A 27,304-nucleotide genomic window follows, 5' to 3' on the forward strand; every position below is an offset into this window, starting at 1 on the left:
GTGGATTAGAGAAGAGCTGGTGGAGATGAAGTCGGGGACATGATGAAGAAGTTGTGGGGATATCAAAACGGAGCCGCTCTTGCCTCGAATGTGAGTGTGGGGCTGGTCCAAATTATGGAAGCGGCGGCTAAAGATTTATGCGACAGTTGCGTCCCACAGAGTTTCTTCATCTCCACGCGGGTCTGTCTCCCTACAATTATCATGGTTCCATATCTGAGGGCCGTACTCATCAAGTCATGTTGTGGGGATTCTCCATCGATCATGGTGAATCCAGATCTGATCACCAGGATGCGGTGATGTGGGTGTACGACGGCGAGATACAATTCTGCTACATTTAACGGCCCTATCCTATCACCAATTGAGTTCATCCTTCACCATCTGCTCAGCCACTTTGACACAGTCGTGGCCATAGATCTGTCTTTGTACATCTGCATCAGCCCATCGATCCGGGACCGGTCCCTTGCCAGCTTTCAGAGCTGCAAATTGCTTATCTCGTTCTTCTTTGGCTTTCCCCTCTCCTAGATGCAGACCTCTGCCATTGGCAGCAGCTAGTTCTACCAGAGTGTCCGCCCGCTCCTTTCGGACCTTTTCGTACAAATTGAGTGCTTTGTTGATATCACTTGGTGTGGCACCGGCTGGCAGATGCGACAAAACCACACCCAATACCGCAGCATCTTCAATGGCTTGAGCGGCACCTTGAGCGAGATGAGGTAATGTCGGGTGACATGCGTCTCCGACAAGAGCAACGGATCCATGAACCCAAGTGGGAATTGGCTCGTGGACTCTCAACTTCCATTCGCACACCTCTCCCTCCGGCACGAGATCGAGCATTTTTTGGATCATCGGACAGAAATCGTCAAAGACGCCCAACATGGCTTTCTTCGATCCCTTGGTCGTGTAGGTCGCCGATGGTGCCGCCGCAAAGTTGACGTCAGGCTGTGTGGTCGAGATATTGTAGATCTGCTTCCGTGAAACTGGATATGCGATGATATGCCTCTTCGCACCAATCCATCTGATTACTCTATCTGCGTCAATGAGTGCCAGCAATTCTGGGTCGGACTCCAGCTGCTCCCTGGTCAACATGATACGATAGGCTGCTTGCTCGGTGTCCTGGACATTTGCCACCACATTCAGTTCTTTCAAGATGGCAACTCGTGTCTCGGACTTGACGCCATCAGCCCCAAGTAAAATATCGCATTCGACTTCGTAAGGCTCCCCACCCTTCCGAGGCATCACCGTAAACGAAGGTCTGGACCCGAACTTGAAATTCTGACAGTCGGCCGCAAAGACGAATTTGATGTTCTCTGACTCTCGTTTGCATCCATTGTAGAGTTCTCCTGCCAGTGTCGATCGATGGCCGACCATATGTGGGTATCCATAAGTGTCCTTGACGAATTTCAAGTCGACATGACCTAATTCGCTATCTGATGAGCCCTGACGGATGCTTGTTTCATTCAACACAACGCCTTCCCGAGCGATAGCCTCCCATACTCCTAGTCGATCCAGAATTCGAGCCATATTTGGAGCCATCTGGATCCCAGCACCGACAAACCCCAGATTCGATGCAAATTCAAAGACTGTGATGTCGGAGAATCCGGCACGTGCTAGGGCCAGGGCAGAGGTTAGCCCACCCATGCCAGCACCGATGATGCATATTTTCAATGTTTTGATGTCAGGATGCATGGTGGCGATCACGCGCAACAAATTTTGCTATTGAATGTAGGTCCTAGATCTGTCTCTTAGTAAGTTGAAGATTGAATGTATCTGGCATACCCCAGAGACATACCCTTTATCATATCAAGCGACAGTCTTATTAATTGTACATTTGCAGCTTGTTCTCCCAGACTCCCCCACAAAATGCAGAAAATGCGAATCATCTTAATGCCGTGACATGCCATGGCGGGGCTCGGAAGCGTGCTTCGGCAGTCGCAATTCCTAGCCTGGCACGGCTGGTTGGACGGCTGGGAAGTATGCGCAATAGGAAAGTTTCCGACTTCGGTGCCACCTTGGAATCCAAGGCCCAAGCAGCTACCTATGATCCGGAATTGAAGAGGATGCGGAAGAAACATGTCCCTCGTCCCCACACAGACATCCCCACAAGCGGCTTTCAAGAATTGAGGGGCGGGATAATCCCGGCAACAGTTGATATTTCCATCATTCTCCGAAATTCATCCATAGAGACAAGTCAAGTCAAGACAAGACACCCAGCAATCAGAATAGATCAAAGCCACACCAAGTTTCCCAAACCGTGACCTCCGGACACCATAACCTAGCCGACATGCCGCCAAAAGGACCCTTTAAGCTGGTGACAGTGAACACCGCGCCTGAACGCGCAAAGCGTCTTGTCGGACGCATGACGGAGGCATTGAAAGACCAATTCACCATTCTACACGTGGCCAACTGTGAAAGTAAGCGACGATCGTCTCTTGGGACCTTGGAAATGGCTTGCATAGCTTACATTATACAGCAATCGACGAAGTTCAAGGCAAAGTCCAAGAGTTTCAACCAGATATCCTTGTAGGTTCATGGACAACTTAAAAAATCCCTGGATCCTTGACTGATAACCTATCGTAATTAGTTCTGTGCATCCATGTGGACACCGGAGGAAAGTACTCGGATTCTACAAATCGCCAGAGAAACCAAGCCAGGGATCAAGACACATGCCATTCCCCAAGGCTTACAAGTTGAGAAAGGACCTGATGCGGTCGTAGAATATCTCTTGGAGAATGTGCCCAAGCTTCTGTCATAGTTCTGGGTGCTAGACAGTACATAGATAGACTTTAGACAACGAATTTAGACATTGTAGATACCTACATGTGTACTTCAATCTAGATGCTATACAAGTCCTTGTCGTCTATAAAATGATTCCGATGCTGGAGTCATTCATGACGTCTCCTGCACTCCTTGGTGAACAGCTTCCCTTTCTCTTCGGGGGGTATCGGGCCTCTAGCTCTCTGCACTCTCCCATCACAATTTCAGTAGAGCCTGCGGTGTCAACTTTCCCCATACCTACCAAGCTTTGCTAAGACCAGCGATGAAATACAAATCCGCTCAGGTCTGTTTGAATATGTTAGTGTTTGACAATTCTGCGTCCCCAAAGAACCGCCAAATGTCCTGAAGCAACAAATCAGCATTTGTCAACGCTGCGAAATGGCCTCCTGTTTCATGCACAGTATTTATTTTGACATTCCCTCCACGTTGAGCCCAATCGAGAGGGGTCCTGTACCACAGATCATATGGGAACTGTGATATGGCCACGGGCTGCTTGACATAGGGAAGAAGACTGATTCCTTTGATCGAGATTGCTCCGTCCTGATGATATAGCGTTAGTTATAAAACTCAGACGAATATTCTAGCCTCACTTACCGCAGCACCATTCTTGTACAAGCTGAAAGCTGCATACGGGCCATTGATCCAATGCATCATCGTCCAAGTAATGATCAACTCAGGAGTCCAGATACTTGGGTCTGGAACTCCGCTCACGACACTATCGTAGATCCACATGGCCAATCCAACCGGACTGTCCGTCATGGCCCCGGCTAGTTTCAACGGTCGAGTCTGTTGAATCTGTCCATACGCCCAGTGACGAGTAGTAAAGCCTCCATACAATTCAATGAGATATTTCTCATCCGGTGAAGACTCGTTTCGTCGATACTTGTCCAAATCGTCCTCATTTGGTGGAATGACCCAGAAGTTCGAGTGTCCAGACACGACGCTTTCTGGAAAGTCGACTGCCATGTATCGATTGATAAGGTCGCCTGCATCACCGCCCTGAAAACAATACTTCTTGTATCCCAGCTTCTGCATCAAGGCGTGGAAAGCAGCCCCGGACTGTCTGTAGCCAAAGCCCGGTTTTCGAGGTGAAGGGCTAAATCCATAGCCTGGAATAGAAGGTGCAACGACATGGAATGCAGGCGTGGATGGATCAGGTGGATTTGTTAGCGGTTCGATGATATTGTCGACTTCGAGAAACGACCCTGGCCAGCCATGCACGAAAAGAAGAGGAATTGCATCTTCTCGTGGAGATCGGTGATGCACAAAATGTAGTGGGATTGGGCCTGTGAATTTGGTGGTTGGTGTTTCCACGAGAGTGGTGTATTGCTTGAGCTTGGAATTGATATCAGCTTCAATCGCGCGCCAGTCATATTTGTTGGCCCAATAGTCAGCAACTTTCTCTGCAGTTTGCCGTGGTGGTCCATCAGTGAAGGCCTCTTGCTCCTCGAGGTCGTCCACGAATCGAGTCAAAGAGGCTTTCAATCGGGTATTGTCAAGAAAGTCTTGATCTACTTCAATGTTGAAAGGCGTGACTTCTTCAGTAAAAGTAGCTTTAAAATTGAGAGCACCTTTTGTTGTTGGAGCCATCTTTCTGTTGGACCGAGATAGTCTTTGTTGTGTGGTCGAAGAAGATCAAGAAATGGCTGTGGGTGGAGGTAGAAGTATATCAAACAATAAGTAAGCAGAATTCGGCCAAGAATCAAATTGGGAGATCGTACCGCATTTGACATGGCGCTAATATACTTGATAGGTATTTACACTCCCGAGAACCACTTCATCCAAGAAATATGAAGGGCAACCACCGAAAAGTAGAGGGAGCTTGGTGTTGTTCACTTTCTAGATACGATGGAGGTAGGAAAAGCATATATATCCTAATCTCAACCAGATCATGTTGGCAGGAGCTGAGCCTCTCCTCACTCCTTCCTAATGTCTATATCAAATATGCTTCGCCCCTGCCTGTATGTAGCCCAGGAAGAGGTTTTCCCCCTCTTCCTACACACAACCGCACCTTCCTATCTTTACTCCTCTGGCACCTTCATCTCTTTCTCTCCTTGTCGTAAAATCCACCTTCATCTCTTTCTCTCCTTGTGGTAAAATTCGTTGTACCAGCAGATCTTCCTTTTCATCCAGCAGGCAGAATCATCACCATCAACATGAGCAAACGATCCAGAAAGTCCGTGTCACCCGTTATGACCTATCATCCGCTAACTGAAGAGTCACTAGTGATCGAAGCTCCGAAATTGATCATCCATGGCCATCCAAATCCCCAATCAAATCCGCAATCAAATCCCCAGCTGAACTAAACTTGCGGACATTGAGCGAATCGGAACCTTCGCTAGGAAAACCAAAGTCCGATCGACTCCCATTAATAACGATTGGCCAGGTTGCCCTCTTCCTGCACCCTGTTTTCCGTTTTCCGACGTTCACTTCTGCCAACATAAAGACATCAGACGACCCTCTACTCCTCGCCAACATGATCATCCCAGACTCAAGAAGTTCATATATGGATATGAATGAAAATGACAGCATGTCAACCACTATTCAATTCCCCCCTGGCATCCTGCCAGACAAAGTCCATCAAAATCCTATCGAAGACGCTCTTTCTGGCCTTGAAACCACCCCACAACTTACGTCTATTCTCACATACTTACTAGATCAGTCCAAGGAACAGGAAAGGAAGTTCGAGGAACAGGAAAGGAAGTTCGAGGAACAGGAAAGGAAGTTCAAGGAACAGGAAAGGAAAACGTGTCAATTGGAAAGAGTGGTGGACAATCTTCAAATGGCAGCTCCACGCGAAGACGAATCCCATGCAATTGCTGCAAGTCTCCGCGAGCTACTTCGCCATTACAATGCCCTCAATCCAGATATGAGGTCCGATCCGAGGTATGAGCAGCTGGCTGAATCGACCCGCAAACTTCATGAGAAGGTCCATCGTCCCAGCTTCCGTATGCTGGTGTTTGCGCTACGTGTATCGCCGAATCTTCAACACCACCTTACTGATGATAACCTCAACTGGGATCAAGTCAGTCAGATAGAGTCTACTAAGGTCGATAACCATCTCACCCAGGCTTGGGATACGGTGTTTCCTTTCAAATTTCCGGACCACCACTACTTCCTCAATCATCCAGAGTGTATGTTCTACTCCGAAAAGTAGCACAATCCTTTCGTTCATTAACTAACCATATATCCCAGTTCGTTCCGTCTTTGCAACTACGCTCAATACCTACTTCAATTTCAAGATTGCAGCTACTCGCGACCTCAAAGACCTCCCAATCATGGACGAAGAGCTTACTCTCTTCTCAGAGACGTTCATTAAGCCCCTGTCCCTGCGAGTCAGAGGTGTTGATGCGATCCTCATCGACGTTGTGGCAAGATCAAAGGACGACGGGTATCGATACGTCGAATTGGCCAGAGTCGACAAGGACATGCTGGCATCGGCTAACTCCTGCTGGCAAGCTATAAACCAGATGGCTGCCGACCGGAGGCGACGCTTCGACCAGCGTGGCTTTAAATGCGATTGCCACGAGCCGACTTGCATCCTGATTCATCCAAACTACCGGACATTCCCCTCAGAGCATAGCGCATTAACGCAATGGGCGATACCTGATTACCTTCAATATCTTTGGACATACGACTAACCATTAGAGCACCCTCTGTACTCGCAGTCGAAGAGGGAATCTTCTGTTGAGGAGGAAGAGTTAGATTCATCATTTTCCTCGTTGTAGAAAGCCCGTTCAGTTAGGTTTGTTGTGGGGTCTAAAGCTCCTCTCAGCTCAAAGTGAGGGATATCCTTCTGTATAGTTCTTGCTCTTGCTGTATTATTGATGAGTATTCGCGAAGCTGGAGACTCAGCCCCGTATCCGTAAGTTGACTTAGATTCGCGAATATAGCCAGGGATAATGTTTGGCTCACTTTTGAACGAACCTTTTGTTGGCTTCGACGTAGAATCCAGCATAAGCCCAGGCTGTGGCATAAGCAGACGCCCGAGAAGGGGAATGTATGTCGGTTCTAGCATAGGAGTTGTGAGGAAATTGATGTAGAGTGGACATTGGTGATCGAAGACCACATACTGGAACAGGTTGGCGCTATAGCTTCCCGTTTCCCTGGGCTTGAGAATCCCCATTGTCGCCGCTCTTGTCGTAGTCGAAGTCCTTGGGGTCCAGATTCCATGATGTCTTGCCCCGGTTTTGGTGCTCCTGCGCGAGTCGACACCCGTCACATGCACCTGTCCGCATGATCTTTCGGCCCAGGATGCTGGTGCAGTATTCGTCAGCGCAGTGCTGAATATCCCCGGCTTCTGTGTGTGGGGGTATTTCTGCGCAGCCTGTATATGTGTAGATCTCTCTTAGACACATGTTTGATGGTGGATCACGGTATAGATTGAATGGAATAGTTTCCTAGGAATGGGAGAATGTTTTGAACCATCGTCGTCTTTTTGTTGGAGGTTATACCCGTAGGTAGGTTCAGATATCGAGTTTCCGAATTGTTTTCAGATGATCAAATCGATTTCTGATATTTCGTTCCACCTCAGAGATGTTTTTCTTCTCAACAGATGTGATAAATAATAAAGCAAAGCACTGAGGATCAATAGTTGGCATAGCCAACCTTTTATAGCCCATGAGAAAAGGGCTGTTTGCCACACATTGACGATGAACGACGGGGTGAGCGACTGACAACGAGTGTGATCCAGTTCTGACATGGGAAAACGAGATAAGCAAGATAGGTAGAGTAAGGACAGGATTCATACATCATTTGAGATTGCTACTGGTATTTCAGTAATGCTCTTTGTTGACAAGGTTCGGAGTGATGATGATGCTCTTCTCCCTCATTGTATGTCGTAAGTGACACATGAGCGATACACAAGACACAAACAAGAGAGAACGGTTTGTTCCGACAACCCGCTGGGCTCAGCCTCCAAGTTGTGGCAAGTTTCTTTGGAACTCATGGCTCATGGTGGCACAATTGTGCGACAAGGGAAGACAAGGGACTCGGATGGTGCCAATGGCCATGGTCAGCCGAGAATAGAACATGTCACACAATTCTCTGCAGCTCATCATTTCTAGGGTGGACTGTCGTCATATCTGTCATTCGTTGCAGAATGATGGATAATGGCTTTGCCCATCAAACCAACGTCAGCATCACCAGTGGAACCAGTATCATCCATTGCTCACGTGGGGGAAGCACTGTTTGCTAGACATGGAAACAAATCGTCTGGAGATCTCAAGTGTCAGAGTTGATTGATCCAAAGAGTGTACATTGGGTGATTAAACATGCACAGGCTCTCTAAGTCTAGGTGAGATAATGTACATATCGCCGTGCATCATCACAACCCATGTATGGCTGAGTATCCCATTCGCTCATGCGGGTTGACCATTCAAAACGTAATGTCATATAACCACATCCATCTCACCGGTTGTTGAAGAACCAGCTAGTTCGCTTATTGTTGTTGTCCCCACCCGCGAGACTAGAAATAATGGGTATAGAAGGAGCGCCGTTCATCATTCCCCCTGAAGCACCATCGACGTTGGCGGCAGCGCCACCACCTCCTCGCAGAGGCTTAGCTATCCGGGCGCCTGCATTCATAAGAGAGTTGAAGCCTCCCACGCTAGCTCCAGCGCCCATGCCACCTGTAGCCATGTTGCGCGACGAGATCTTTGCGGCTTCAAGACGTTCCTTGACAGCGGCAAGTTGAGCCTCGAATCTAGAGAGAAAGGTTAGTGACTTGTTGTGACCGGAAGGATAATGATCATACCTGTGATTTGTCTGCGTCAACTTCTCTTGACTGTCGTTCAGCAGACTCTCAAGACTCAGGATTCGTTCGTTTCGGGCGATCAACTTGCGCTCTGCAATGGCAACTTCCTTCTTAAGACTGGTATTCTGATCGACCAGTTGTCGCTGGACCACAGTCAATTGCTCTAGGTTGCGTTCCAAGAATGCCATCTTCTTCTGTTGCTGGCGGTTGTTGCTGGAACGAAGGACATTATTATATTGTTCTCTGGTTTCATCGAGAGAAATCTCCAGTTCAACGACGCGCTCGCAGCGGTTTTGGAGGTCACGCATTAGGTTCTTTTTCATGAGGTCAAAGTCGGCAATCTGCTGCTGTAGGGTCTTGCTGACAACGCCATTAGGCCCTGTACCATTGGCGGTGGGTCGACTTTGTAGGTCGGTCAGGGACTTTTGAAGCTTCTCCAGGTCCTGCGATTTGTGTAGAACTTGATCCCGCAAGTCGTTAATGATGTCAGTCTGAGTTTCGCGACGATCAGAGTAGATCTGCTCGAGACGCGCTTTGATTTCTTCGACATCATCTGGACCTAGATTTCGGGTGAGCACCTCTTCGTATTCCTGCTGGACCATAGAAAGTCTCTCTTCCAAAGCCAGAGAGCGAGGCTCATTATCGGCTTCGGCGTGCTCATTTAATGATAACTCGGCCTGCCGTACCACATTCTGTGACTCTAGCAGCTTAGCTCTCAGGTCTTCTAGCACATGCGATGGGATGCTCTCGCCACTGATGCTGGCAGCGTGGAGGTTATCAACTTGATCGAGCATTTCTCGCATTCGATCTTCATTTGCTGAAAAGGTGTTGTCGCCAAGGTCGAAGCCAGCCAACATCTTGGCCATTTTCTGTTGCTTTTTGCGGTCCTTTTCGTCGAGGGCTGCGGTAGTTTCTCTGGCGCTCATCTTCAGGTCGAGAAGTTGTTGTTTCACCGAGTGCAGCTCATTCTCTAATTCAGAGTTGGCTTCCTTGAGACTGTCCATGGTGATGCTATCTTCTTTGCTCTGGTACGAGAGCTTCTGGAGTTCAAGCTGAGTCTTATTAAATTTGTCTGACAATAACTCATTCTCTTTGGTGGTGCGCAGGGAGCCTTCTTTGTAAGTCTTGAGCTCTTCACGGGCCTCCTGTAGACTTCTCTCGGCGTTGGCGACTTGAGTTTCTTTCTCGGTGAGCTGATCCTGCAGCTCGTTTTCGCGACGTAAGAACTCTTCTCGTTCGTCCTTCTCGAGTATAATGCTAGGTGTGCTGGAACGTTCGCCCATGCGGGAGTCGGGACGGTTGGGTGTGTCAGACCTCAAAAGATCAGAAGGAGTACGCGAGGGGGTTTCAGGGCGTGTCTTTGAATCTGTGCGAGATGAGAGTCCGGCCAGAGGTTGGACCCATTTGTCTTTGGCAACAGTCTCGCCGGATCTCCACAGCTGCAGTTCTGAGTCGAGAGAGGCGATATATCGTTCGAAAGAAATGGTTTGGTTCTGGGCAATCTTGAGGAGGCGTTTGAGTTCGGCAGGGCTGAGTTCGGCATTGACCTTTGCCTTGTTCTTGATAGTCTTTGCTCGCATGCCAAAACGGAGAGTACTGATAGTTTCGGTGTCGTTGTAGCTGCTGGGAGAACAATTGATGATGAGGGTAGTCCGAGAATTACCTCCCAAGCTTTCTTGCAGGATTCTGGTTAATTTGGAGTCGCGATAGGGAACGTGTGACGATTTGCCGTCGGTGAGGGCGTTAATGACCATTCCAAGGGCGCTCAAACTCTTGTTGATCTTCTTTGCCTCTTCTAGGGTTTGACCTGTTGCGCCAGTCTTGCCAACCTTTTCAGAACCAGCCAAATCGACGAGGTAGAGCATACCGCTCTTCTGAGAACCGGTGTTGATATCTTTTTGGTTTATTGTGACAAGGAAGATGGAGTGGGATCGCGACGACTCAAGATTCATGTTTGTGGAGGCTGTGACTCGGGATCTTTGACCAAGGTGCATGGCAGTGTAGACTTCATCGACGGTATTGACGTAAATTTCTCTTAGACCTTTGACATAGGGACCTCTAGGGCCTTCGTTGATAGGAAGATTGTCCATGACGGGGTTAAGAAGATCGCGGATCTTTTCCATGTATATTTCGAGATAGGAGATACCGACAGTATACTCAACTTGAGCAGAACCATGAACAAGGATAGAGTCGAAGATTTGTTCAGTAATTCTGGGAATGATACCCTTTTTCTCTTGGTCGTCCATGTCACCCATCATGGTATATGACTTTCCCGCGCCGGTCTGACCGTAGGCGAAAACGGTGCCGTTGTAGCCATTCATGACATCTTGGACGGTGGATCGAATGGAAAAGTCAAAGATATCGGCCTGCTGAGAGTTCATGCCAAAGACACGATCGAATGTGAATGGGGCATTGGTTTCGGAGGATTGGAGCTGGCAGGTATCGTCTCCAACAAACTGGACGATTGGTGTTCCGCCATTTCCAATCTCGACTTTATTCTGCGGACGGAAACGGGCAACAACTAGAGAGAGGGGTTGTTAGACACACGTGAATCCATGGTGCGGTTGAGAGCACAGTACCTTTGATGTTGTTGCCCCCTCCACTGTTGGCCGCGGCGGTCCTGTGGGATATGTTAGCGATGAAGTCATGGTGGGTATGTTTGGATGGGGAGCATCGTACGCCATGGTTGGCCTAATCAATACTGTTGTGATCCGGCCAGGGGAACGGCATCAGTATACATATAGGCAGACAGAGCTAGGTCGCGGTGAGGGCCGCGGTGAGGACGAGGTGGTGTAGGTGGGAGCTGGGGATGTGTGGGATTCGCGACTCTTGGGTGGAAGGAGGGAGGTTGAGGTTTGGTGAGTCTGAGAGAGTGGGTAATGATGTTGTGAGTCGTCGCATCAAACGGTGAAGCTTGAGTGAAGGAACACAGGGGGCAATTGAAAGAGGGCGTGGTGTGTGTCTAATGTCAATCAGCGTCAAGCGTGAAGTCAGGTGTGTAGCCAAAGTGAACGTTGGTCAGGAAAGGGTTTGGCAGTTGTGGTGGTGATTAATGAGCGCAGGCTGGCAGACGCAGACACAACACAGGACAGTGACAGCCTCAGCCTCAAGTGAAGATGAGAACGTGACCTTGACCTTGACTGTGGTGACCGTGATGACTGGTGCAGGGAGTTGTTGGTGTTGACAGCAGCACTGGGTTAATCAGTAGTCCCTCGTAAAGTTGTAATCCCTGGAGTGGCAAAGTGGCAGAGTGGCAGGGTTCAACTGGTGGGTGATTGTCTGTTGTCTTGATGGGCGTTTGGTGGGCCAGTAGCAAGACGCGATAGAGCGGATCGAGACGCGCCAGTTGCCCAAAGTCAAATCTTGTGGGTGGCTTTTGGTAGAATCTTGCCGCGTGTTGGTCAATTCAAAGAGTCCAGCGACGTCGGAGATTTTCCCTCGAATCCCTGTAATCAAACCAAGTCAGGCCAGTTCCTGGGCTCCCGTGTCTCTCCTCTTTTCTCATTCCAGGATTTGAGTGAATGAAGAAAAGTCATGTGATCCGTGTCACGTTGAAACAAGGTCACGTTACTAGATTACTACGGTAGATCATATATGACACGCTAGATGGCTGACTGATCCGCCGATGTGTACGAGTACCTCGGCTTTTGTTTCGCGGCTTCATCCCTATGAACATCATTTGTCTTCTCCTAGTGATGAACTCTTGTTATTCCTGTTGCTTTTGCTGATGTTGTTCTAGTCGTATAGAATTATAAATTATAAATTGTTATTGCTGAGTAATCTCTCCCCTCAGTCTGTCCCACAACCATTGTCCTTGTTCAGACGAATACTCGTCAATATATTGCGCCATCCATAGACGACTTGACTCTCGTACATGTTACCCCAAAAGAGTCGTCATCTAGCATAGTATATTGTTCATAATATACTTCTTTTCTAGCTTTCTATATCGCCCGTCTGTCTATCCATCATTAAGGTCATTTCTAAGATAATCATTACACTTCCTCTCATCTTCCCTCCCACCTTTACCCCTCATCTCAGAGTCATCTCAACTCCTTCATCATCATCACCATGCCTTCTGCTGCAGACACATCTCGTAATCTCTTTGAGAAACTCGGCTTCACTCACAACATCACAAAGACCTCATCTGGCTCGCAGGTGCACACATACACATCTGATCTTGGCCCAGACACCCCCATCTTGACCTTGATTCACGGATATCCTCAATCGGCCTATGAGTGAGCACCTATTGCATCAACGTCTGCTCATTGAGAATATCAACCTGCTGACTTTCATCTCTACCTCATCTTAGATGGCGCTATGTCAGTATTCCTTTACCTGTCTACGCCCACTCCCCCATTACATATTTCTAATGCCTCGTCACAGGTCGCCCCAGCTCTAAAAGACAAAGTCAGCCTCTTCATCCCCGAACTACCAGGCTACGGTATCTCCACCCCGATCAAGTCCGACACACCAATCCCGTCCAATTCCAAACGCTCCGTCGGCAATGCCCTTCTCGAAGCACTCGCAGCCACCTTCAACACTGCACAAACTCCCCGCAAAGTCATCATTGGCGGCCATGACCGTGGAGCCCGCATCTCGCACCGTCTAGCCGTTGACTTTTCTCACCCACCCTCAGCCAACGCCGCCGGTGCTCACCCAACCCACCCTGACATCTTCCCTCATTTGAACCTCACCGTCATCGGCAATGTCCTCCTCGACATCATCCCCACCACCGTTCAATGGGCACGCTTCTCCGACCCAGTCATCTCCTCCGGATATTTCCACTGGCCCATGCTCGCCAACCCAGAACTCTCCACCCAGCTAATCTCAGCATTTGGAGGTGCCAACTGGGCTCGAGGCGCCAACACACGCATCGCCGGGCCCAACCCAGAATCCATCCGTCGCATCTCAGCTGATGGTGCAGTTGACATCTATGCGGAAAACTTCTCCACGGACGAAGTTCTGTATTACACCGCGTTGGATTACGCCAGCGGTTCCGCGCCCGAGTCGACCGAACAGGACGAGGACCAAAAGGCCGCCAGGAAGGTTGAGGTGCCTCTTCTCGTCATGTTCAGTAAAGCTAAATTAGGTGCACGAACTGACGTCGAAGCCGTATGGAAAGACTGGGTTGGTTCAGGAGTCGACTACCGCGGTGTTGGGGTCGGGGATGGCTATGGCCATTATCTGCCGGAAGAAGCTCACGAAACGGTTGTGGAAGAGGTGGTTGCATTTTTGAAAAAGGTGACATGAATAAAACAGTAGCTTAGATTGGGTAGGTAAATAAATGTGCAAAAGCTCTGGTGGAAATCTCTAGAGAAAATTCTGTCGCTAAATCTCAGTCCGATATTCAAGGCAAAGTCTCAAGAATCTTAGCCACAGCAATGGCCTTTTCTTCGCCAAACCTCCCCGTAACGATCTGCAGATTAACCGGCAGATTCTGAATGACACCATGATTCCACAGGTCTTGATACATGGCATGATTGAACTCGTCACTGAAATTGCGAGTCTGCGATTTCCCGTACTCAGTCCAAGCCACGTCTCGACTCGGGTCGTCAACCATACTATCGACAATCCCCACCGGCACAGTGAGAGCAGTGTAATCGACTAGATTCCAAATGGCGCTGTAGCCGACATATTGCTGTGACTTGACCCAGGCCTTTGGACGCATGCCGACCCAAGGCTGGACAGGCATAATGAGGGCGTCAATATTGGCATCCTTCCACTTGGCTAGGTATTGTCGTTTAAACTCCCAGATCTTGTCGCTAAGGACCATCCTTTGTTCTGGTGACAGTAATGTTTCCGCTGTGCCGACCAACATGCCCTCAATGAGTGGTTCGCCGATCAAGTCGCACAGGTCTTGACATCGTTTGCCTCCATCGGCTGTCACGGCGGGGACCCAAAGGTCGTAGTATGCGGCTTTATGTTCAGAAGCGTCCCATTCCACTACTTCATGTCCGCATTGTCTCAGTTTCCGTACCACGTCGTGCATAGCTCGCTGGATGGGAGGATGAGGTGCCACGACGCCATCGTCGACCAGATACCCAATCCTCAATCGTTCCTTGGGCAGTCGTGCCAGTTCGTAGTTCCAAGGAAGTGGTTGGATGGCAGGGTCCACCATCCACGGTTCCAGCGTTGAGTACGCCTCCATAAACAACTCAATCGACGACAACGAGTTAGCCATGGGTCCCGCCACTGGTCGGACAATGTATTTCTGGTCTTTAGCCGACTCCCGGTTCGGTACTCTTCCAACTGTTGGACACAGACCATACAGACCTTGCAGAGCAGCGGGGATTCGAATACTTCCTCCAATATCAGTGCCAATACCTAGGATAGAACCTCTCGCTCCGATCAATGCCCCTTCACCTCCCGACGAGCCTCCGGAGATTAAAGCGCGACTTAACGAATTGAGACTCTGGCCGAAGACATGGTTATACGAGTCACTCATCATCAGCGACTGAGGCACATTGGTCTTGACATAGACGATAGCGCCGAGCGTGCGATACTGCTGCACTGCCAGTGAGTCCTCTTGCGCGGGTTTACCGATCAATCCAACCCAGCCCACCGTCGAGTCTACACCCTTGACGTCGTGGTTGTCTTTGAGACTGATCGGTATGCCGTGCAATGGACCAACGAATTCCCCAGTGTCGGCGTACCAGCGATCGATCTGTCGTGCCTGCTCAATGGCCTCGCTGAACAAAAACTCGGTACAGCATTTAATCAATTGATGGGCGATGGCTGCCCGTTTGCAAAACGCAGTGACAACCTCCTCGACGGTCCAGTCTCCTTCTTCGTACTTTCGTAGGATCTTGGCCACGCCCACCGTGCTAGTGATGTCCAGTTCTTTGGGTGTCAGAATTCCCGCAAGGTCAATTACATGCCGACTATCTCGAAAGTCAGCAGGAATGGATTTGAGGCGCCAGGCGGGTGGAATCGCGGCGTTTTGTCGTTCGCGACGGAGTTGGGCGGTTTCTTTCCAGGTGGGGATGGAGCCCATGTTGTTGTCTATTTGTGGTTTGGGCGGTGGATGATGTGATCGTTGGGTGATATCGATGTGATTGATAGAAGTTGTACCGCCTTCTGTGGCACAAATTTTTCAAAATGAGGTCCTAGGTGGAATTGAAAGATCCAGGAGCCTCGTGTCGGATCCCGCAGATCAAAAAGGATAAATAGATGTATTATTGTTGGGCTCTGGGCGATAGTGAGGGGCAATTGAGTTGTTCCAAGGTTGACTTGGTGACTTTGTTATCAATCGAACCACTTTTCTTATCATATCCCTCTCACGTGACTGGCGGATTACATCTTTTTGATCTGCTGGCACGTCAGTATACTCCGTATATCAGCGAACAAAGCATTGACTGTGGGGATTTGGAGAACAAATCTTGTAGCAAGCAGCATCAACATCATCATCTTGACCGATCGATCGATGATGCAACTCGATCAACGGTCAATGCTCGCAGGCCACGGACCACGTTTTGGGGTCTCTCAATCACGTGACTATCACCCCTGGCCGCCTACCTTAACTCAGCCTCGCCTATTCCAGGGAGCGTCCGGAGTAATCAATTGTCATGCGATATCTACCTTCTCTTCCATGTAACGGGAGGAATGGATATAGGAGGTACCAAGACAGGCCAAGCAATAAGCCTCTTCGCTTGAGATCCTGGTTGCAACATCATTTGTACAGTGGAGAATGAATTGAGAATATTGTCTTGTGACTTTGAAGGCGGTCAAAAGGTTCTAAAATTCGTTTAATACGAGAATAAATATATACATAGTCGGCAGACTTTCCCCTGAACTCTTGCATTCACGAATTTGTCTGCACAGGTAAACAATCAAGCTTGAGGAGCCTCATTCTATTCTGTCTTTAATGACAGACTTCTGCCACGATGTTGTAAGAACCACGACGACAACACGGACTTTTCACTTCTACCTATGAGGAAATCCGAGGATCCATCAATATATGACAAGAACCTTAGAGAAAAGTTTCAATCGACTCCGCATTTTTATTATTACACTATCCGCTTGCTTTTATTCGCTTGCATGTCGAGTCAGTGGGATGATACACTGCCGCGGGTACGTCTATCCAAGAATCGTAACTATGCAGCCCTGATAACGAGCTAGCCTTTCAAGGTGACCTCTCCACCGCAGTCCATCTTCGCTTACCAGGGCTTCGGTCTCTAGTGATTGCCTCCCCGCCCCACAGCCCGCGTTGACTGGCACTTCTAACGGGGAGGAGCTGATTGTTGAGCTTTGATTTGTCCGAAACTGCTCCGCCCCCATGCTCTTCTGGGATGCTCTCTGACGTTGTGCCGCTACGAGCGCTGTTCGTAGCACCCGAGTCGCTCGGGTCTGGCGACTCGTCGCGAGAGTATCGACTACCTCGTCGCCACAAGCCTGTAGGATTCGCAGGCAATGGCATCCCTTCGGCGATCGACGCCCTTTGACTTAGACTTCGAGTCAGGCTGGGGCCACTGGACCCACGTGATGTCAGAGGCTCCCCAAGGCTCAGTCCTTCTGGCGAGTCAGCCCCTACCACTCGTCGACTCGCCAGGGCTGGAGAGATTCCCAGTCGCGGTGAATTCAGCCCCAGTGGATTCGAAGGGGCACGAAGATGGTCGGTTGACGCTATGATTTTGACATCATAGTCGTCGGCGAAGCCACAATCCAGCGAGCCCCTCCTTCTAGTTGGAGACACTGCCGTTTTGGCGCTTGCCTCAACATTGGGCTGTCGAACAGCAAGGGTCAGAGACGCTGTGCCAATATCATGTAAAGCTGGAGCGCCGGTGAGAAGCCTGATCAGGGCGTTGCAGCCAGCCTGATGAGTGACCAACACGAGGACAATATCGTCTTCGCCGGCGTCAGCAGAGTCCGAACTACCAAGATTTTCATAGTAATCCACCATCTTCTGGAAACCGGTTCGAAATCGTCGGTGCATGCTACTCCACTCCTCTCCAAATGGGCCGCCGTCTCCCCAATTCAATGGCTCGTTTTGGCTGTCCCAATCTTTGTCGAGTTGGATACACCCATCCCTAGCATGAGCCACAAAGCCAGGCGGAATGTTGGCAGAGGCGGCTATGGCGTAGTTTGGCATTGGAGGCGTATACCCTACGGCTTGTCGTAGGGCTCGATTGAGTATTCGAGCGCCGTTGGCAAGTTCGGTGCCGAATGAAATGTTGCGTGCCCTCTTGGGAAATGAATGACCAGCCGCCGCCATCGCCCTCAATCCAGTCTTTTCTTGGGTGGACGTTGATGACGGGGCATTTTCCTTTTCTTCTCCATCGACCGATGACATGTCGGACGAGAATGACTGTGATAGGTCGGCGCCTTTGATCTCCTCTTGAGGCTCTTGCAGCATGAACTTGGCCTCGGAGGTCAAAACGGCTGATGGGGGTGGTTGAGGTCCATTTTCAAAGTAGCCTGGGGAAAGCCACTCTCCGAGAAAGGCGTCAATTCGAAGAAGGCAAGTGTTGTATCCAAGACGATTTGTGCTCTGCCGATCTTTGCTGGAGGTTCGACGGAGGGAATTGGGTTCAGGCTCAGGTGTTTGGGAGATAGGGTCTGGCTGTTCGGTGGGAGATAATGCAGATCGAGAGGATCGCGGTCGGCTCCTATATCGGGGTCCTGTGTGATTTTGCGGATGTTGGATGCCAGCGGCAATTGCCACCGAAGTTTGTATACATCTTGTAAAAGGGGAAGAGTGGATAATGATCTTGCGTTTCTTCGGGGGTGGTGGATCGTCTTCAGGGGAAGTGTCGCCTTTCTGTGAGGTCGACCGGCCGCGGCCAGCTGCGCTGTCGAGGTTGTGTAACTCGTTGTTGATTCTCACGCCGAGAGTCTGACACTGCATCCAACCGCTGTAAGACAAAGGCGGGTCGTAGGGTTTTTGGGCATCCAGAACCCAATTGCGGTCTGCCTGATCGAGTCGAGCGCCATGTCTGCAAAGCGTATTAGTCGCTGTGAGAACAAGAGAACATCAGGGTAGACTTACCGTGCAATAATTATGACGGCTGGTTGTTTAGTCATGGTGTTGTAAATGGCTGCGATTAATGCGTGATTGCTTGGAGTGATAACTGCGTGACCGGGTGGGAAGCCGAAGCGTAGTTTTGTCAGATGATGGCGTAGTGTTCCTATAGTGCAACAGTAGTCATCGATGGAGGTTGCGAGGTCACGTTGTCGACGACATGCTGTTGACAGACAGACCCAAGGCAGTCCAACGCAGACAAAGGTGGACTCGTCGTCAACACGAGGGTGGTGCCAGGAGAGGAATCGCAGGGGCTGTTGTCGAAGCCCAGCGTCGACAAGTACAATACCAAAGGCTCCAAGGTGATAAGATGTTGCTGGTCCGAAGGCTACCAGTTGTTTCACTTGATTGTTGACTATGAATGTTGTGAAAAGTATGACGCTGATGAGGAGAAAAAGTGTGTGGATTAAAGTTGGAGGTCGTGAGTCCAAAGCGTCACGGACTTTGTTTGAAGCGGTTGCAGTTCTGTTTCCGGCGAATAAGCCGCTCATTGTTGATGTAACCTCTCCAATAAGAATAGATTAGGTACCAAGGGGGGCAGCTTGGCCGAGGTATAGGCGCCTAGAGGGACGAAAAATGCGGGGATCGGGGCGCCAGTGGCCCCGGGGGTCGGTCTCCGAGGCCTAGAACGCCCTTCTCCAGGCGATCACAAAGACGGATTTAGGCATCAATATTCAGTAACAGAAAGAACTTGTATCTTGCGGGTATCAGCCGCACCTCATCCGCCGCTCAGCCGCTCAAACAAAGTACGGAGGTACTGACAGATGATAAAGGTATCAGACATGCTTGATGACTTGGCCTGGGACCGTGCTTGGGTGATGGCACGTGGTGTATACATAGGTACGGAGTAGGCGTGGAAGAAGGTAAGTTGATCACTAACGGGCACGTGCCCCATCGCATCTGCGTGGACCATTTTTCGTGGGGATGGATATCCATGAAGACCAATTTCTCTACATGACACATTCAAGAGGATGATAAAACAGCTCGGTAATCCTTGTGAGAATCAGAGCTCTCAGGGCAATGCAACCGAGCTCTATAGTATGATAGGCATAAACTCGCTTGGTGAGGAGAGTACTATCGGCCAAGTATGACATTGCATTATCATCGACGTGGGCTATGAGCGATCTAAGTGGGACCTACGTCCAGCATTCCAGCAGGTATAAACGGGAGAGACAAGGCACATTCCAAAGATAGTGCAGATGTGGTACGATACATCTTGTACTCCGTATGCGTGCTTGAAGATGGGCGATTGATCGCATTATTGCGCAAGGACAACGAGATCCAGGTTTCAGGTCAGGCTTGAAACAGGCAGCGTGAAACGATACCTAGGAAAGCCTGAGTGGAAGGAAGCCTAGAGGTGGACTTTTTATGGGCATGGATATGGGTATGGTAGGTGGGTACCTAGGTAGGTACCTAAGGTAGTAGTTACTGAGCTGTGAAGGTTATGGTATGATTGGGAAGGTCAGGTACCTTCGGTAACTAATCGTCATCTGGTTAAAGCACCGATATTCGGTAGGTGCTGTTATGCCGAAACCGAATGCTTGTTTAATGCCCATACGTTTGTACTGTGGGCGGTGGGGGGTAGGAATGGACTTAACCTTTAGGCCTGTCGAGACTGCCTTGCCAGCCATGCCTAATAACCTGCCTACCGACTTTTTTGAATTTCTCAGTGTTTCAGCATGGCCTTCGCCCCACCTTCCGACGCAATTCATCTCAAGATAGGCGAGAGAGGCATTAGCCGTACCTTTCCATCCGGCAGGCATTCTTGGTGGCTCGTCGGCCTGAATGACAACAACAAGCTACAAGCTAGTTGATAACACTGCAAACAAAACAAGGCTACTACGCGAATCTTCTCGCCCCAAGCCGGTTTCCGTCCATGTCACAGTCAGACTGCCCGCCTGACTTTTTGTCCGAAGCCATCAGTCAAGTGTCCCGTTGGTTGTTGAAGGGTTGGTGTATCACCAATCACATTGACCATGAACAACACAAGCTAGGAGTCTCTCAAGCCTCTCAGGTTGTCATCACCGTCAGGCTTTGGTGGGAAGTGGTCAGAGGCCAAGGCACGGATGGGTACGAGTAGGGCAGGGAGCAATGATAGGCTTGCTCACTGGCTGTTTCAGGATCCCCTGGTCAGGTCCACTCAGGCTCCGCAACCGTTCTCCCACCTGTTCCTGGCGATCTTGACCGCCACAATGAGGGAAAGAGTGGCACACCAGTACTTGCACCTGCAGCGGTTCAACTGTCAATAAACCTGTTAGTGGCGGGCCTGGTGCAGGAGCGATGGTGTGGGTGGCAGATGGGAGGGAGGAAGGAAGCAGCCATCGGCCCATAGGTCCTGGTTGAACTCTCTTTGGAGCTTTCCTTTCCTTTTACTTCCTTTTCTCCTGCATATCGTGCGCCTGACGGGTGCCTAAACTGTACCTGATGTGTGCCTGACGTGTCAAGTCTTTGTCGAGTCACGTCGTGCCTCTCTTTGTTCTTCTTGTTAGATTCATTCATTATTGGACCACCAGCCAACACGCTGTATCTTCTGGCTTTGCTGTCAGTCTCACTTCCATGCAAATAGTGTCAACTCATCCTCCTGCGCCATGACATGTCGATGCAAAAACTAGAGTAGGTCTGCTCCTCGACATTCATCAATCCAACTACCACTCTTCGTATAGTCTGTCCATCATTACGGCTCCAGTGCCAACGCATCGTCCCCTCCTCCACCTCCGTCCAGCGTCCGTGCTGCCGTTCTCCCGCTCCTCCCGCCTTTCACTTGATGTCTCCATCTTTGTTCCAAGTTTGCTTCTCTGCATCATCACTGGTGGGATAAGGTAGAATCATGTTTTCAAGCTCGACAACCACAACTCATTTACATTCCTAAGATATGCGTACTGTAAAATCATAATGAGAACTAGACGAGGTGTCCCAGGCATTTCGTCACCATCTCACCCCTCGATCGTGATGCCAATCTCACATCCCTGGTCTCTTTATGTCTTGTCTCCATGGTTATTCTTGCCCATCTCGTGCCCAACCATTATCTTCCACGACCACTTCTACATACGTCAGTCAATCAGTCAGTCTTCCTCGTGCTTGACCACGTCTACAAGTCCTGGCCCCAATTTCCTTTCCATCCTTCATTGACATGCCGCTGCTTCACCAATTGACTTGGCCAGCATTCCTGTCCCAAGACCCAAAATGGCCCCTCCTCGTACCCACATCGAAACCATTCCCACCCTCCACCAGGCATCTCCCCTGCTTCGAGACCGTCTTTTCCTTCTCCTTCCTGAGTCCTGGGTGGGTGCCAACATGACCCATCTGGCCATCTATCCATCCACAATATGACAACAGTTCCCGATCCTGATGCTAATACTGCATGCATGTGCATCTCGTCGTTCCTGCATTGAATCCTCGCGTTGGTTCCCCCACAACTCGCTCTCCATTCGCCTCTTGCTCCTCTTCTCGCTCGTGTGCTCTTCTTGCATCACTGTCTTTCTTCCATTTGTCAATCAACTGTTCGTTTCCTTTGCCTATTGTTTCTTTCCACATTCCTGGTACTGATACCGCCTCGACGGCGATTATACTCTTTCACCTCTCAAGCCTGTGGCCTTGATACTTTCACTAGTCGGCACGTCCGAACGTCCAAGCCGTCTTTTGTTTCCGCGCCGGCCTGGAACTCTCCCGCCTACATCAAACCGTCAGTCTGCTGTCAATATCTGTCACATACCTGCCCGCCCAACTCTGTCCTCGGCCTACACCAAGGGTTTCCCCTTGGCCACACCGCCGTCCCCCATACCTCATGGCATTTTGTCGTCAGGACTGCAGCAAGATCGTCCTTTGAAAGATATATCATCCCAGCACTGACCTTCTCGGAACTGCCACGACGTCCGTCAACTCTTTGCACATCTCCATTTTGCAGGCAAATTCCGACTGATCGACCAAATGTGCTGGCCACTGCTACAAAGCCTCTCCTCTTCATGACGACCACCTTCCTCAACACAGGTCTTCCGCTTTGGCTATTCATCCTCTTGATCGTCATCGGCTCTGGTATTCTGGTTGCTACAGGTGCTGTTCTTTGGCGATGCTGGTTACAACGTCGTCGTGCCCGGAGGGCCGACTGGGATGGCTTTACCGGCCCAACACGACGCATGACCGTCCGACGAGGACGCATGGTGCCTACCTCTCAGCATCTCTCTTTGACGGGGTCCATGTTCGGCACCAAACAGTTTGGTCTGCTGGCAGACAATGAGTCCACCATGGCCGGTCGGAGAAGCCCATTTGAATGGTGGAATTCAGTCGTCGACCGATCACAGTCTCGTCAGGAACAAATGTCACAGGTGGACGGAGCATCCATTTTCACCACCAGACCTTCATCGAGGGCCACGAGCGTAGCCACCCGCCGTGACTTTCGCTCTGCCACCCCAACACGAACTCCAGAAAAGCCCAAAGATGCCCTCACCAGAGTCACCGAGCTCAATTTTCCATCATCTTCGCCTTCTCCGCCATCTCCTTCCGAAATGAGGCCTACCATCAATTTTTCCCGATCTTTTGTCAGAACCCCTTCATCACCATTGGCCCAGAGATCCCAAAATGTACTATCGCTTATTGAAGAGACCTCACCTCATCAATCCATGATAGTCAATCCTCCAAGGAGAACATCGACTCGCTCCTCCCACTTTGCAGCAATCGATCCTTTGGACAGAACCCCCTTACCAGGTCCCGTTATGGACTCAAGGTCAGGGTCAAGAAAATCCGCAGTATCTCCAATCACCCCCGAATTCCAAAACTTCTCGAATAGATCTCCCCTTCAAGCCCATCCTCCATCTACTCCCAACGTCCCTATTCCACCCCTGCCGGCATTACGGTACAATCGCCGTAGTATGTCTGGATTATCTTCAGACCTTCCTGAGACGAACAAGACTTCTCCCTTTGAGCCCGTACGGCCCAAGACTGCCGATGCTGCTCATACACGTTCAACACACGGCCCACAAAAGCTCAGCAAGCGAAGATCTACATCTCGACACCCGAGCATAGCAGTGCCAAAACCGATTGCATACACATCGTTTCAGTCGAGTGTCGTTCCATCACCTTCCTACCGCCAACCAACCAATAATCATGCAGAAGTTCCAGAAGGAAGGTCTATCGTAGATAGACGTGGCAGCACACAGACGATCGACTCGACGACCGAGAAACGCAAATCAACAGCCAGCATTGGACCCAGTGGCATCGTCTACGAATCACAAATTCCAGATTATTGGTTATCCCGAGCCAACCTACACGATGCATCGACGCCTTTGACACCCCGAACTCAGAACCACAAGGACTCGTTCCTGGCCAATCTCCCACAAGAGACGCCGGTGGTCTCGAGCGAGGAGCGGGAGAATGCAATCGGAGTCCTGACTGTGCCGGGCAAGCACAACTCTCGGGTTCTACGCAAGAAATCCCTGAGAAAGATGGAAATGGTCAGCTCCGTGAGCTGATTTTGACCTTGTTGCTGTTGAGCCACACGAAGATGACGTCCTCCTCTTACTCTCAAATTGCAGGTCCAAGCATGAACTTGAACCATGATGAACCATGGATCTGTTTCTTTTTTTCCCCTTTCACTTGATACCAAGATTTTGCTTTTGCTTTTACCGACCGTCGAGTCGAGTCGGATTCCACCCTCTCACACACATGTACGCACGCAACGCAAGCCTCTCTGCTAGCGGAACCGTCAGTTGGCGATGATGAATCTATCAATCAATCAATCTGGTTGGGCTTTTTTTCTCCTTCGCATTTTTTCCAAAGGTGTCATCCTGTCCGAACAGCTTCGGCAGTAGAAATATCTCGTCTTATCTCATTTTCTACTCAATCATCTTATTCGATCTATACTTCATTATTGTCTACTTCTAAAGGCGAGGTATGGGATGGGTGGGAGGATTGGGTGGACTTGGAGAGGATATCATATCATATGTTTTGTACATATATCCACGAGAATTACTACTTACCATTCATTCTTGGCTGGCTGGCCTGGCCATGCATTGACTGGTGGATTATCTATCTATCTATGTACCACCTCTTTGTCTCTAATTCTGTTTCTGTTCCTGATACGATTCGATTCAACTTGAATGCATCGAGCATCCCGCCAAGTCCATCTGCAATGCCCTCAGGTGTCATTGAAAGAAGTTCAACATCGTTCACACATCTCCTGGATTCTATAGATCATTTACTATCATACGGATATGTGTTTATAGACAGGTTTATTTGTGTCTTTATATTGTGTATGAGTATATACACTAGATGCCGAAACATTCAAAAAGGGTAGTAATCTACTTACTACCCTCCTGCATTTGGAACATCCATTTGCTATCAATCACACAAAAATTTCCCAACTCCTGCGCTTTTATGCCACAAAATTCGGGGAACGGGGAAATCGCGGCAAAGGCACATCAATATACCTATTGTACATGCCGTGCCGTACCGTACCAGTCTCTAAAATCAGATTCGGAAATTGGGTTTCTGTCTCCACCTTTTTCCGACTGTTTGGGACGTTGTGTGGGTTTTTCATCATCTTTCGAGTTGCATCGTCCGTCATCCGGCATCCGGCATCCGTCCCCCCCCGCCCCGTGCCTCCCAAAAGAGTTGATTTGTTTCGGTTTCATGTGACTCGTCTATTCGACGCTCTCGACTCTTTGGACAACCATGGCGGTTGCAGCGCCACCGCCGTTGCAGATGGCTGCAACGCCGTATTCGCCGGGCTTCAGTTGATGGAGGAGAGTGGTGAGGATTCGCGATCCGGATGAGCCAAGGGCATGGCCGAGAGAGATGGCGCCACCGAGGAGGTTGACTTTGGCGTTTTCGAGGCCGAGGATCTAGATAATGGTTATTAGTATATATATGTCTCAAAAATGGGCGGTAGGTTGAGAAAGGAAAGGTCGGTCTTACCTGTTCGTTAGCCTTGATGACGGCAGCAAAGGCTTCGTTGAACTCCCAGATTGCAATGTCCTCCTTCTTGAGACCGGCTCGTTCGAGAGCAATGGGGACGGCTTTGGATGGGGCGATGGGGAAATCGACTGGGTCCATGGCAGCGTCGGCGGAGCTCACGATGCGTGCAAGAACTCGGCTGTCTTTTCCATACTGCTGAGCCAGGGCTTTGTTGACCAGGACGACGGCGCTGGCGCCATCGTTAAAGGTGGAGGAATTGGCGGCAGTGACTGTACCGGAGCCGTCACGGACAAAGGCTGGCTTCAAGGTGGCGACCTTGTCCTTCTTGAGGTTCTGGTATCCCTCGTCTTCGGAAATGACGGTGTCGCCCTTCTTGCCCTTGATGGTGACAGGGGCAATCTCGTCTTGGAATTTCTTCTCAGCCCAGGCCTTCTGGGCACGCTCGAAACTCTGGATGGCGTATTGATCTTGAGCCTCACGAGAGATTTTGAACTTCTTGACCGTGTTCTCGGCGCAGTTGCCCATGTGGAATTGGTTGTAGACATCCCAGAGACCGTCTTCGATCAGGCCATCTTTCAGCTGCATATGGCCAAAGGCTGGGTTCTGGGCAGCGCGAGGAAGGAAGTAGGGGGTGCGAGACATATTTTCGAATCCACCGGCGACTTGTGCTTCGGCCAGACCGAGTTGGATGTTCTGAGCGGCGAGCGCAACGGCCTTGAGACCGGAGGAGCAGACTTTGTTGACGGTCACGGCTTCGATGGTGTTGGGAAGACCAGCGAAGATGGCGGCCTGTCGAGCAGGAGCTTGACCTACGCCACCGGACAGGACATTGCCCATGTAGACATCTCCAATCTTCTCAATGGGAACTTTTGACTTTTCGACGGCGGATTTAATGGCGACAGCACCGAGTTGAGGGCCGGAGACGCTGGCGAAGGAGCCGTTGAATTTGGCAGTTGGAGTTCTCGAGGCGGAAATAATGTAGGCGTCTTGAATTTGTCTAGCGGGCGATGTGGTGCTGAAATGCGAACGCATTTGGGAGAGACGAGCGCCGGCGACAGCTGAAGACTGCAGCTTCGAGGCAGCTCGAATGGTGGAGGAAGTGAGGGAAGGCATTGTGGCCGAGTCAGAAGTTGTGGAAGCCAGGTTGAAGGATTGAAAGAGTGAGAAAGGTCAGAATTGACGGGTCAAGTATATTTCAATGGCAGGGATGAATGGGCATGTGAAGCTGGTTGGTCGAGCGGGGAATGGCGGAGAGGCCCCGGTGCGGTTACGGATGCGAATTACCGTTGGCGTCAGGAGTCAGTGACTAAAGATGAAAAAACCAACAGATGGATTTGACGAGATGATAAATACAGGGAGGTTGCGCCATAGATGTAAGCTCCATCATCTTCCTCATACTCCTTAGACTCGTACTGGTCTCCGAAGCAATGACTGTCCCTTGGGGGTTGTTTTTTGCACGTTTCGGATCCGAATCGGCGGGCAAAGCGAGCGAGCCTGACCACAGTTACGAGTCAGAGAAGCCTCTCTTCGGAAGGAAATGGGGTTACGGTCCATGGTACTCCATACCATCTCCCAAGCGCGAATATCCCCGAATTTCCAGCTCTTAGGGGCTGCAACGGCGGTGCTCGTACCTCGGCATTGTCGGGAACCAATGGAGTGAGAGATGGCATAGACGACGGGCCGCCGTCCGTGAGGGAGAGAGAAGCACAGCCAAAGAAGCAGAGCCCCACGGGCCGAGATGGGGTTTGTGAGAGAAAGGGAGAAGAGAAGAGGAAGAGAAAAATGGAGATTATCACGTGGTATAAAAGCAGCAATGGCAACTTTAGCCAAATACAGCAAGTCCAACTTTG

At 50.1% G+C, this 27,304-nt stretch overlaps 9 protein-coding genes across 9 annotated transcripts; 4 read left to right on the forward strand and 5 right to left on the reverse strand.

The window, feature by feature from the left end:
• The first annotated feature begins 2,179 nt into the window (after positions 1-2,179).
• Positions 2,180-2,806, forward strand: PV10_02905 (uncharacterized protein). Its single transcript, XM_016367284.1, has 3 exons — positions 2,180-2,408; positions 2,468-2,517; positions 2,579-2,806. Exons 1-3 carry the CDS (start codon positions 2,279-2,281, stop codon positions 2,747-2,749), a joined length of 351 nt encoding a protein of 116 aa, XP_016226802.1. The 5' UTR covers positions 2,180-2,278; the 3' UTR covers positions 2,750-2,806.
• PV10_02906 (uncharacterized protein) lies at positions 2,780-4,394 on the reverse strand. The gene is made up of 2 exons (XM_016367285.1): positions 3,367-4,394; positions 2,780-3,312 (listed from the first exon to the last, which is right to left on the reverse strand). The coding sequence occupies exons 1-2, from the start codon at positions 4,360-4,362 to the stop codon at positions 3,052-3,054; spliced, it is 1,257 nt and encodes a 418-aa protein (XP_016226803.1). The 5' UTR covers positions 4,363-4,394; the 3' UTR covers positions 2,780-3,051.
• Positions 4,395-4,867: 473 nt separating this feature from the next.
• PV10_02907 (uncharacterized protein) lies at positions 4,868-6,548 on the forward strand. Its single transcript, XM_016367286.1, has 3 exons — positions 4,868-4,948; positions 4,999-5,906; positions 5,968-6,548. The coding sequence occupies exons 1-3, from the start codon at positions 4,929-4,931 to the stop codon at positions 6,411-6,413; spliced, it is 1,374 nt and encodes a 457-aa protein (XP_016226804.1). The 5' UTR covers positions 4,868-4,928; the 3' UTR covers positions 6,414-6,548.
• Positions 6,549-7,748: 1,200 nt separating this feature from the next.
• PV10_02908 (uncharacterized protein) lies at positions 7,749-11,739 on the reverse strand. Its single transcript, XM_016367287.1, has 4 exons — positions 11,207-11,739; positions 11,107-11,147; positions 8,528-11,048; positions 7,749-8,476 (listed from the first exon to the last, which is right to left on the reverse strand). Exons 1-4 carry the CDS (start codon positions 11,209-11,211, stop codon positions 8,182-8,184), a joined length of 2,862 nt encoding a protein of 953 aa, XP_016226805.1. The 5' UTR covers positions 11,212-11,739; the 3' UTR covers positions 7,749-8,181.
• Positions 11,740-12,350: 611 nt separating this feature from the next.
• Positions 12,351-13,870, forward strand: PV10_02909 (uncharacterized protein). Its single transcript, XM_016367288.1, has 3 exons — positions 12,351-12,762; positions 12,837-12,846; positions 12,911-13,870. The coding sequence occupies exons 1-3, from the start codon at positions 12,596-12,598 to the stop codon at positions 13,775-13,777; spliced, it is 1,044 nt and encodes a 347-aa protein (XP_016226806.1). The 5' UTR covers positions 12,351-12,595; the 3' UTR covers positions 13,778-13,870.
• On the reverse strand, positions 13,752-16,234 carry PV10_02910 (uncharacterized protein). The gene has a single exon (XM_016367289.1). The coding sequence runs from the start codon at positions 15,519-15,521 to the stop codon at positions 13,875-13,877; it is 1,647 nt and encodes a 548-aa protein (XP_016226807.1). The 5' UTR covers positions 15,522-16,234; the 3' UTR covers positions 13,752-13,874.
• A 287-nt stretch (positions 16,235-16,521) lies between these two features.
• On the reverse strand, positions 16,522-18,585 carry PV10_02911 (uncharacterized protein). Its single transcript, XM_016367290.1, has 2 exons — positions 18,513-18,585; positions 16,522-18,459 (listed from the first exon to the last, which is right to left on the reverse strand). Exons 1-2 carry the CDS (start codon positions 18,545-18,547, stop codon positions 16,650-16,652), a joined length of 1,845 nt encoding a protein of 614 aa, XP_016226808.1. The 5' UTR covers positions 18,548-18,585; the 3' UTR covers positions 16,522-16,649.
• A 3,922-nt stretch (positions 18,586-22,507) lies between these two features.
• On the forward strand, positions 22,508-24,063 carry PV10_02912 (uncharacterized protein; the record flags this gene model as incomplete). Its single annotated transcript, XM_016367291.1, has 1 exon — positions 22,508-24,063. One exon carries the CDS (start codon positions 22,508-22,510, stop codon positions 24,008-24,010), a length of 1,503 nt encoding a protein of 500 aa, XP_016226809.1. The 3' UTR covers positions 24,011-24,063.
• Positions 24,064-24,750: 687 nt separating this feature from the next.
• PV10_02913 (uncharacterized protein) lies at positions 24,751-27,184 on the reverse strand. The gene is made up of 2 exons (XM_016367292.1): positions 25,455-27,184; positions 24,751-25,381 (listed from the first exon to the last, which is right to left on the reverse strand). Exons 1-2 carry the CDS (start codon positions 26,565-26,567, stop codon positions 25,181-25,183), a joined length of 1,314 nt encoding a protein of 437 aa, XP_016226810.1. The 5' UTR covers positions 26,568-27,184; the 3' UTR covers positions 24,751-25,180.
• Positions 27,185-27,304: the final 120 nt, after the last annotated feature.

This window comes from Exophiala mesophila (genome assembly GCF_000836275.1).
Source record: "Exophiala mesophila strain CBS 40295 unplaced genomic scaffold supercont1.2, whole genome shotgun sequence".
NCBI lineage: Eukaryota > Fungi > Ascomycota > Eurotiomycetes > Chaetothyriales > Herpotrichiellaceae > Exophiala > Exophiala mesophila.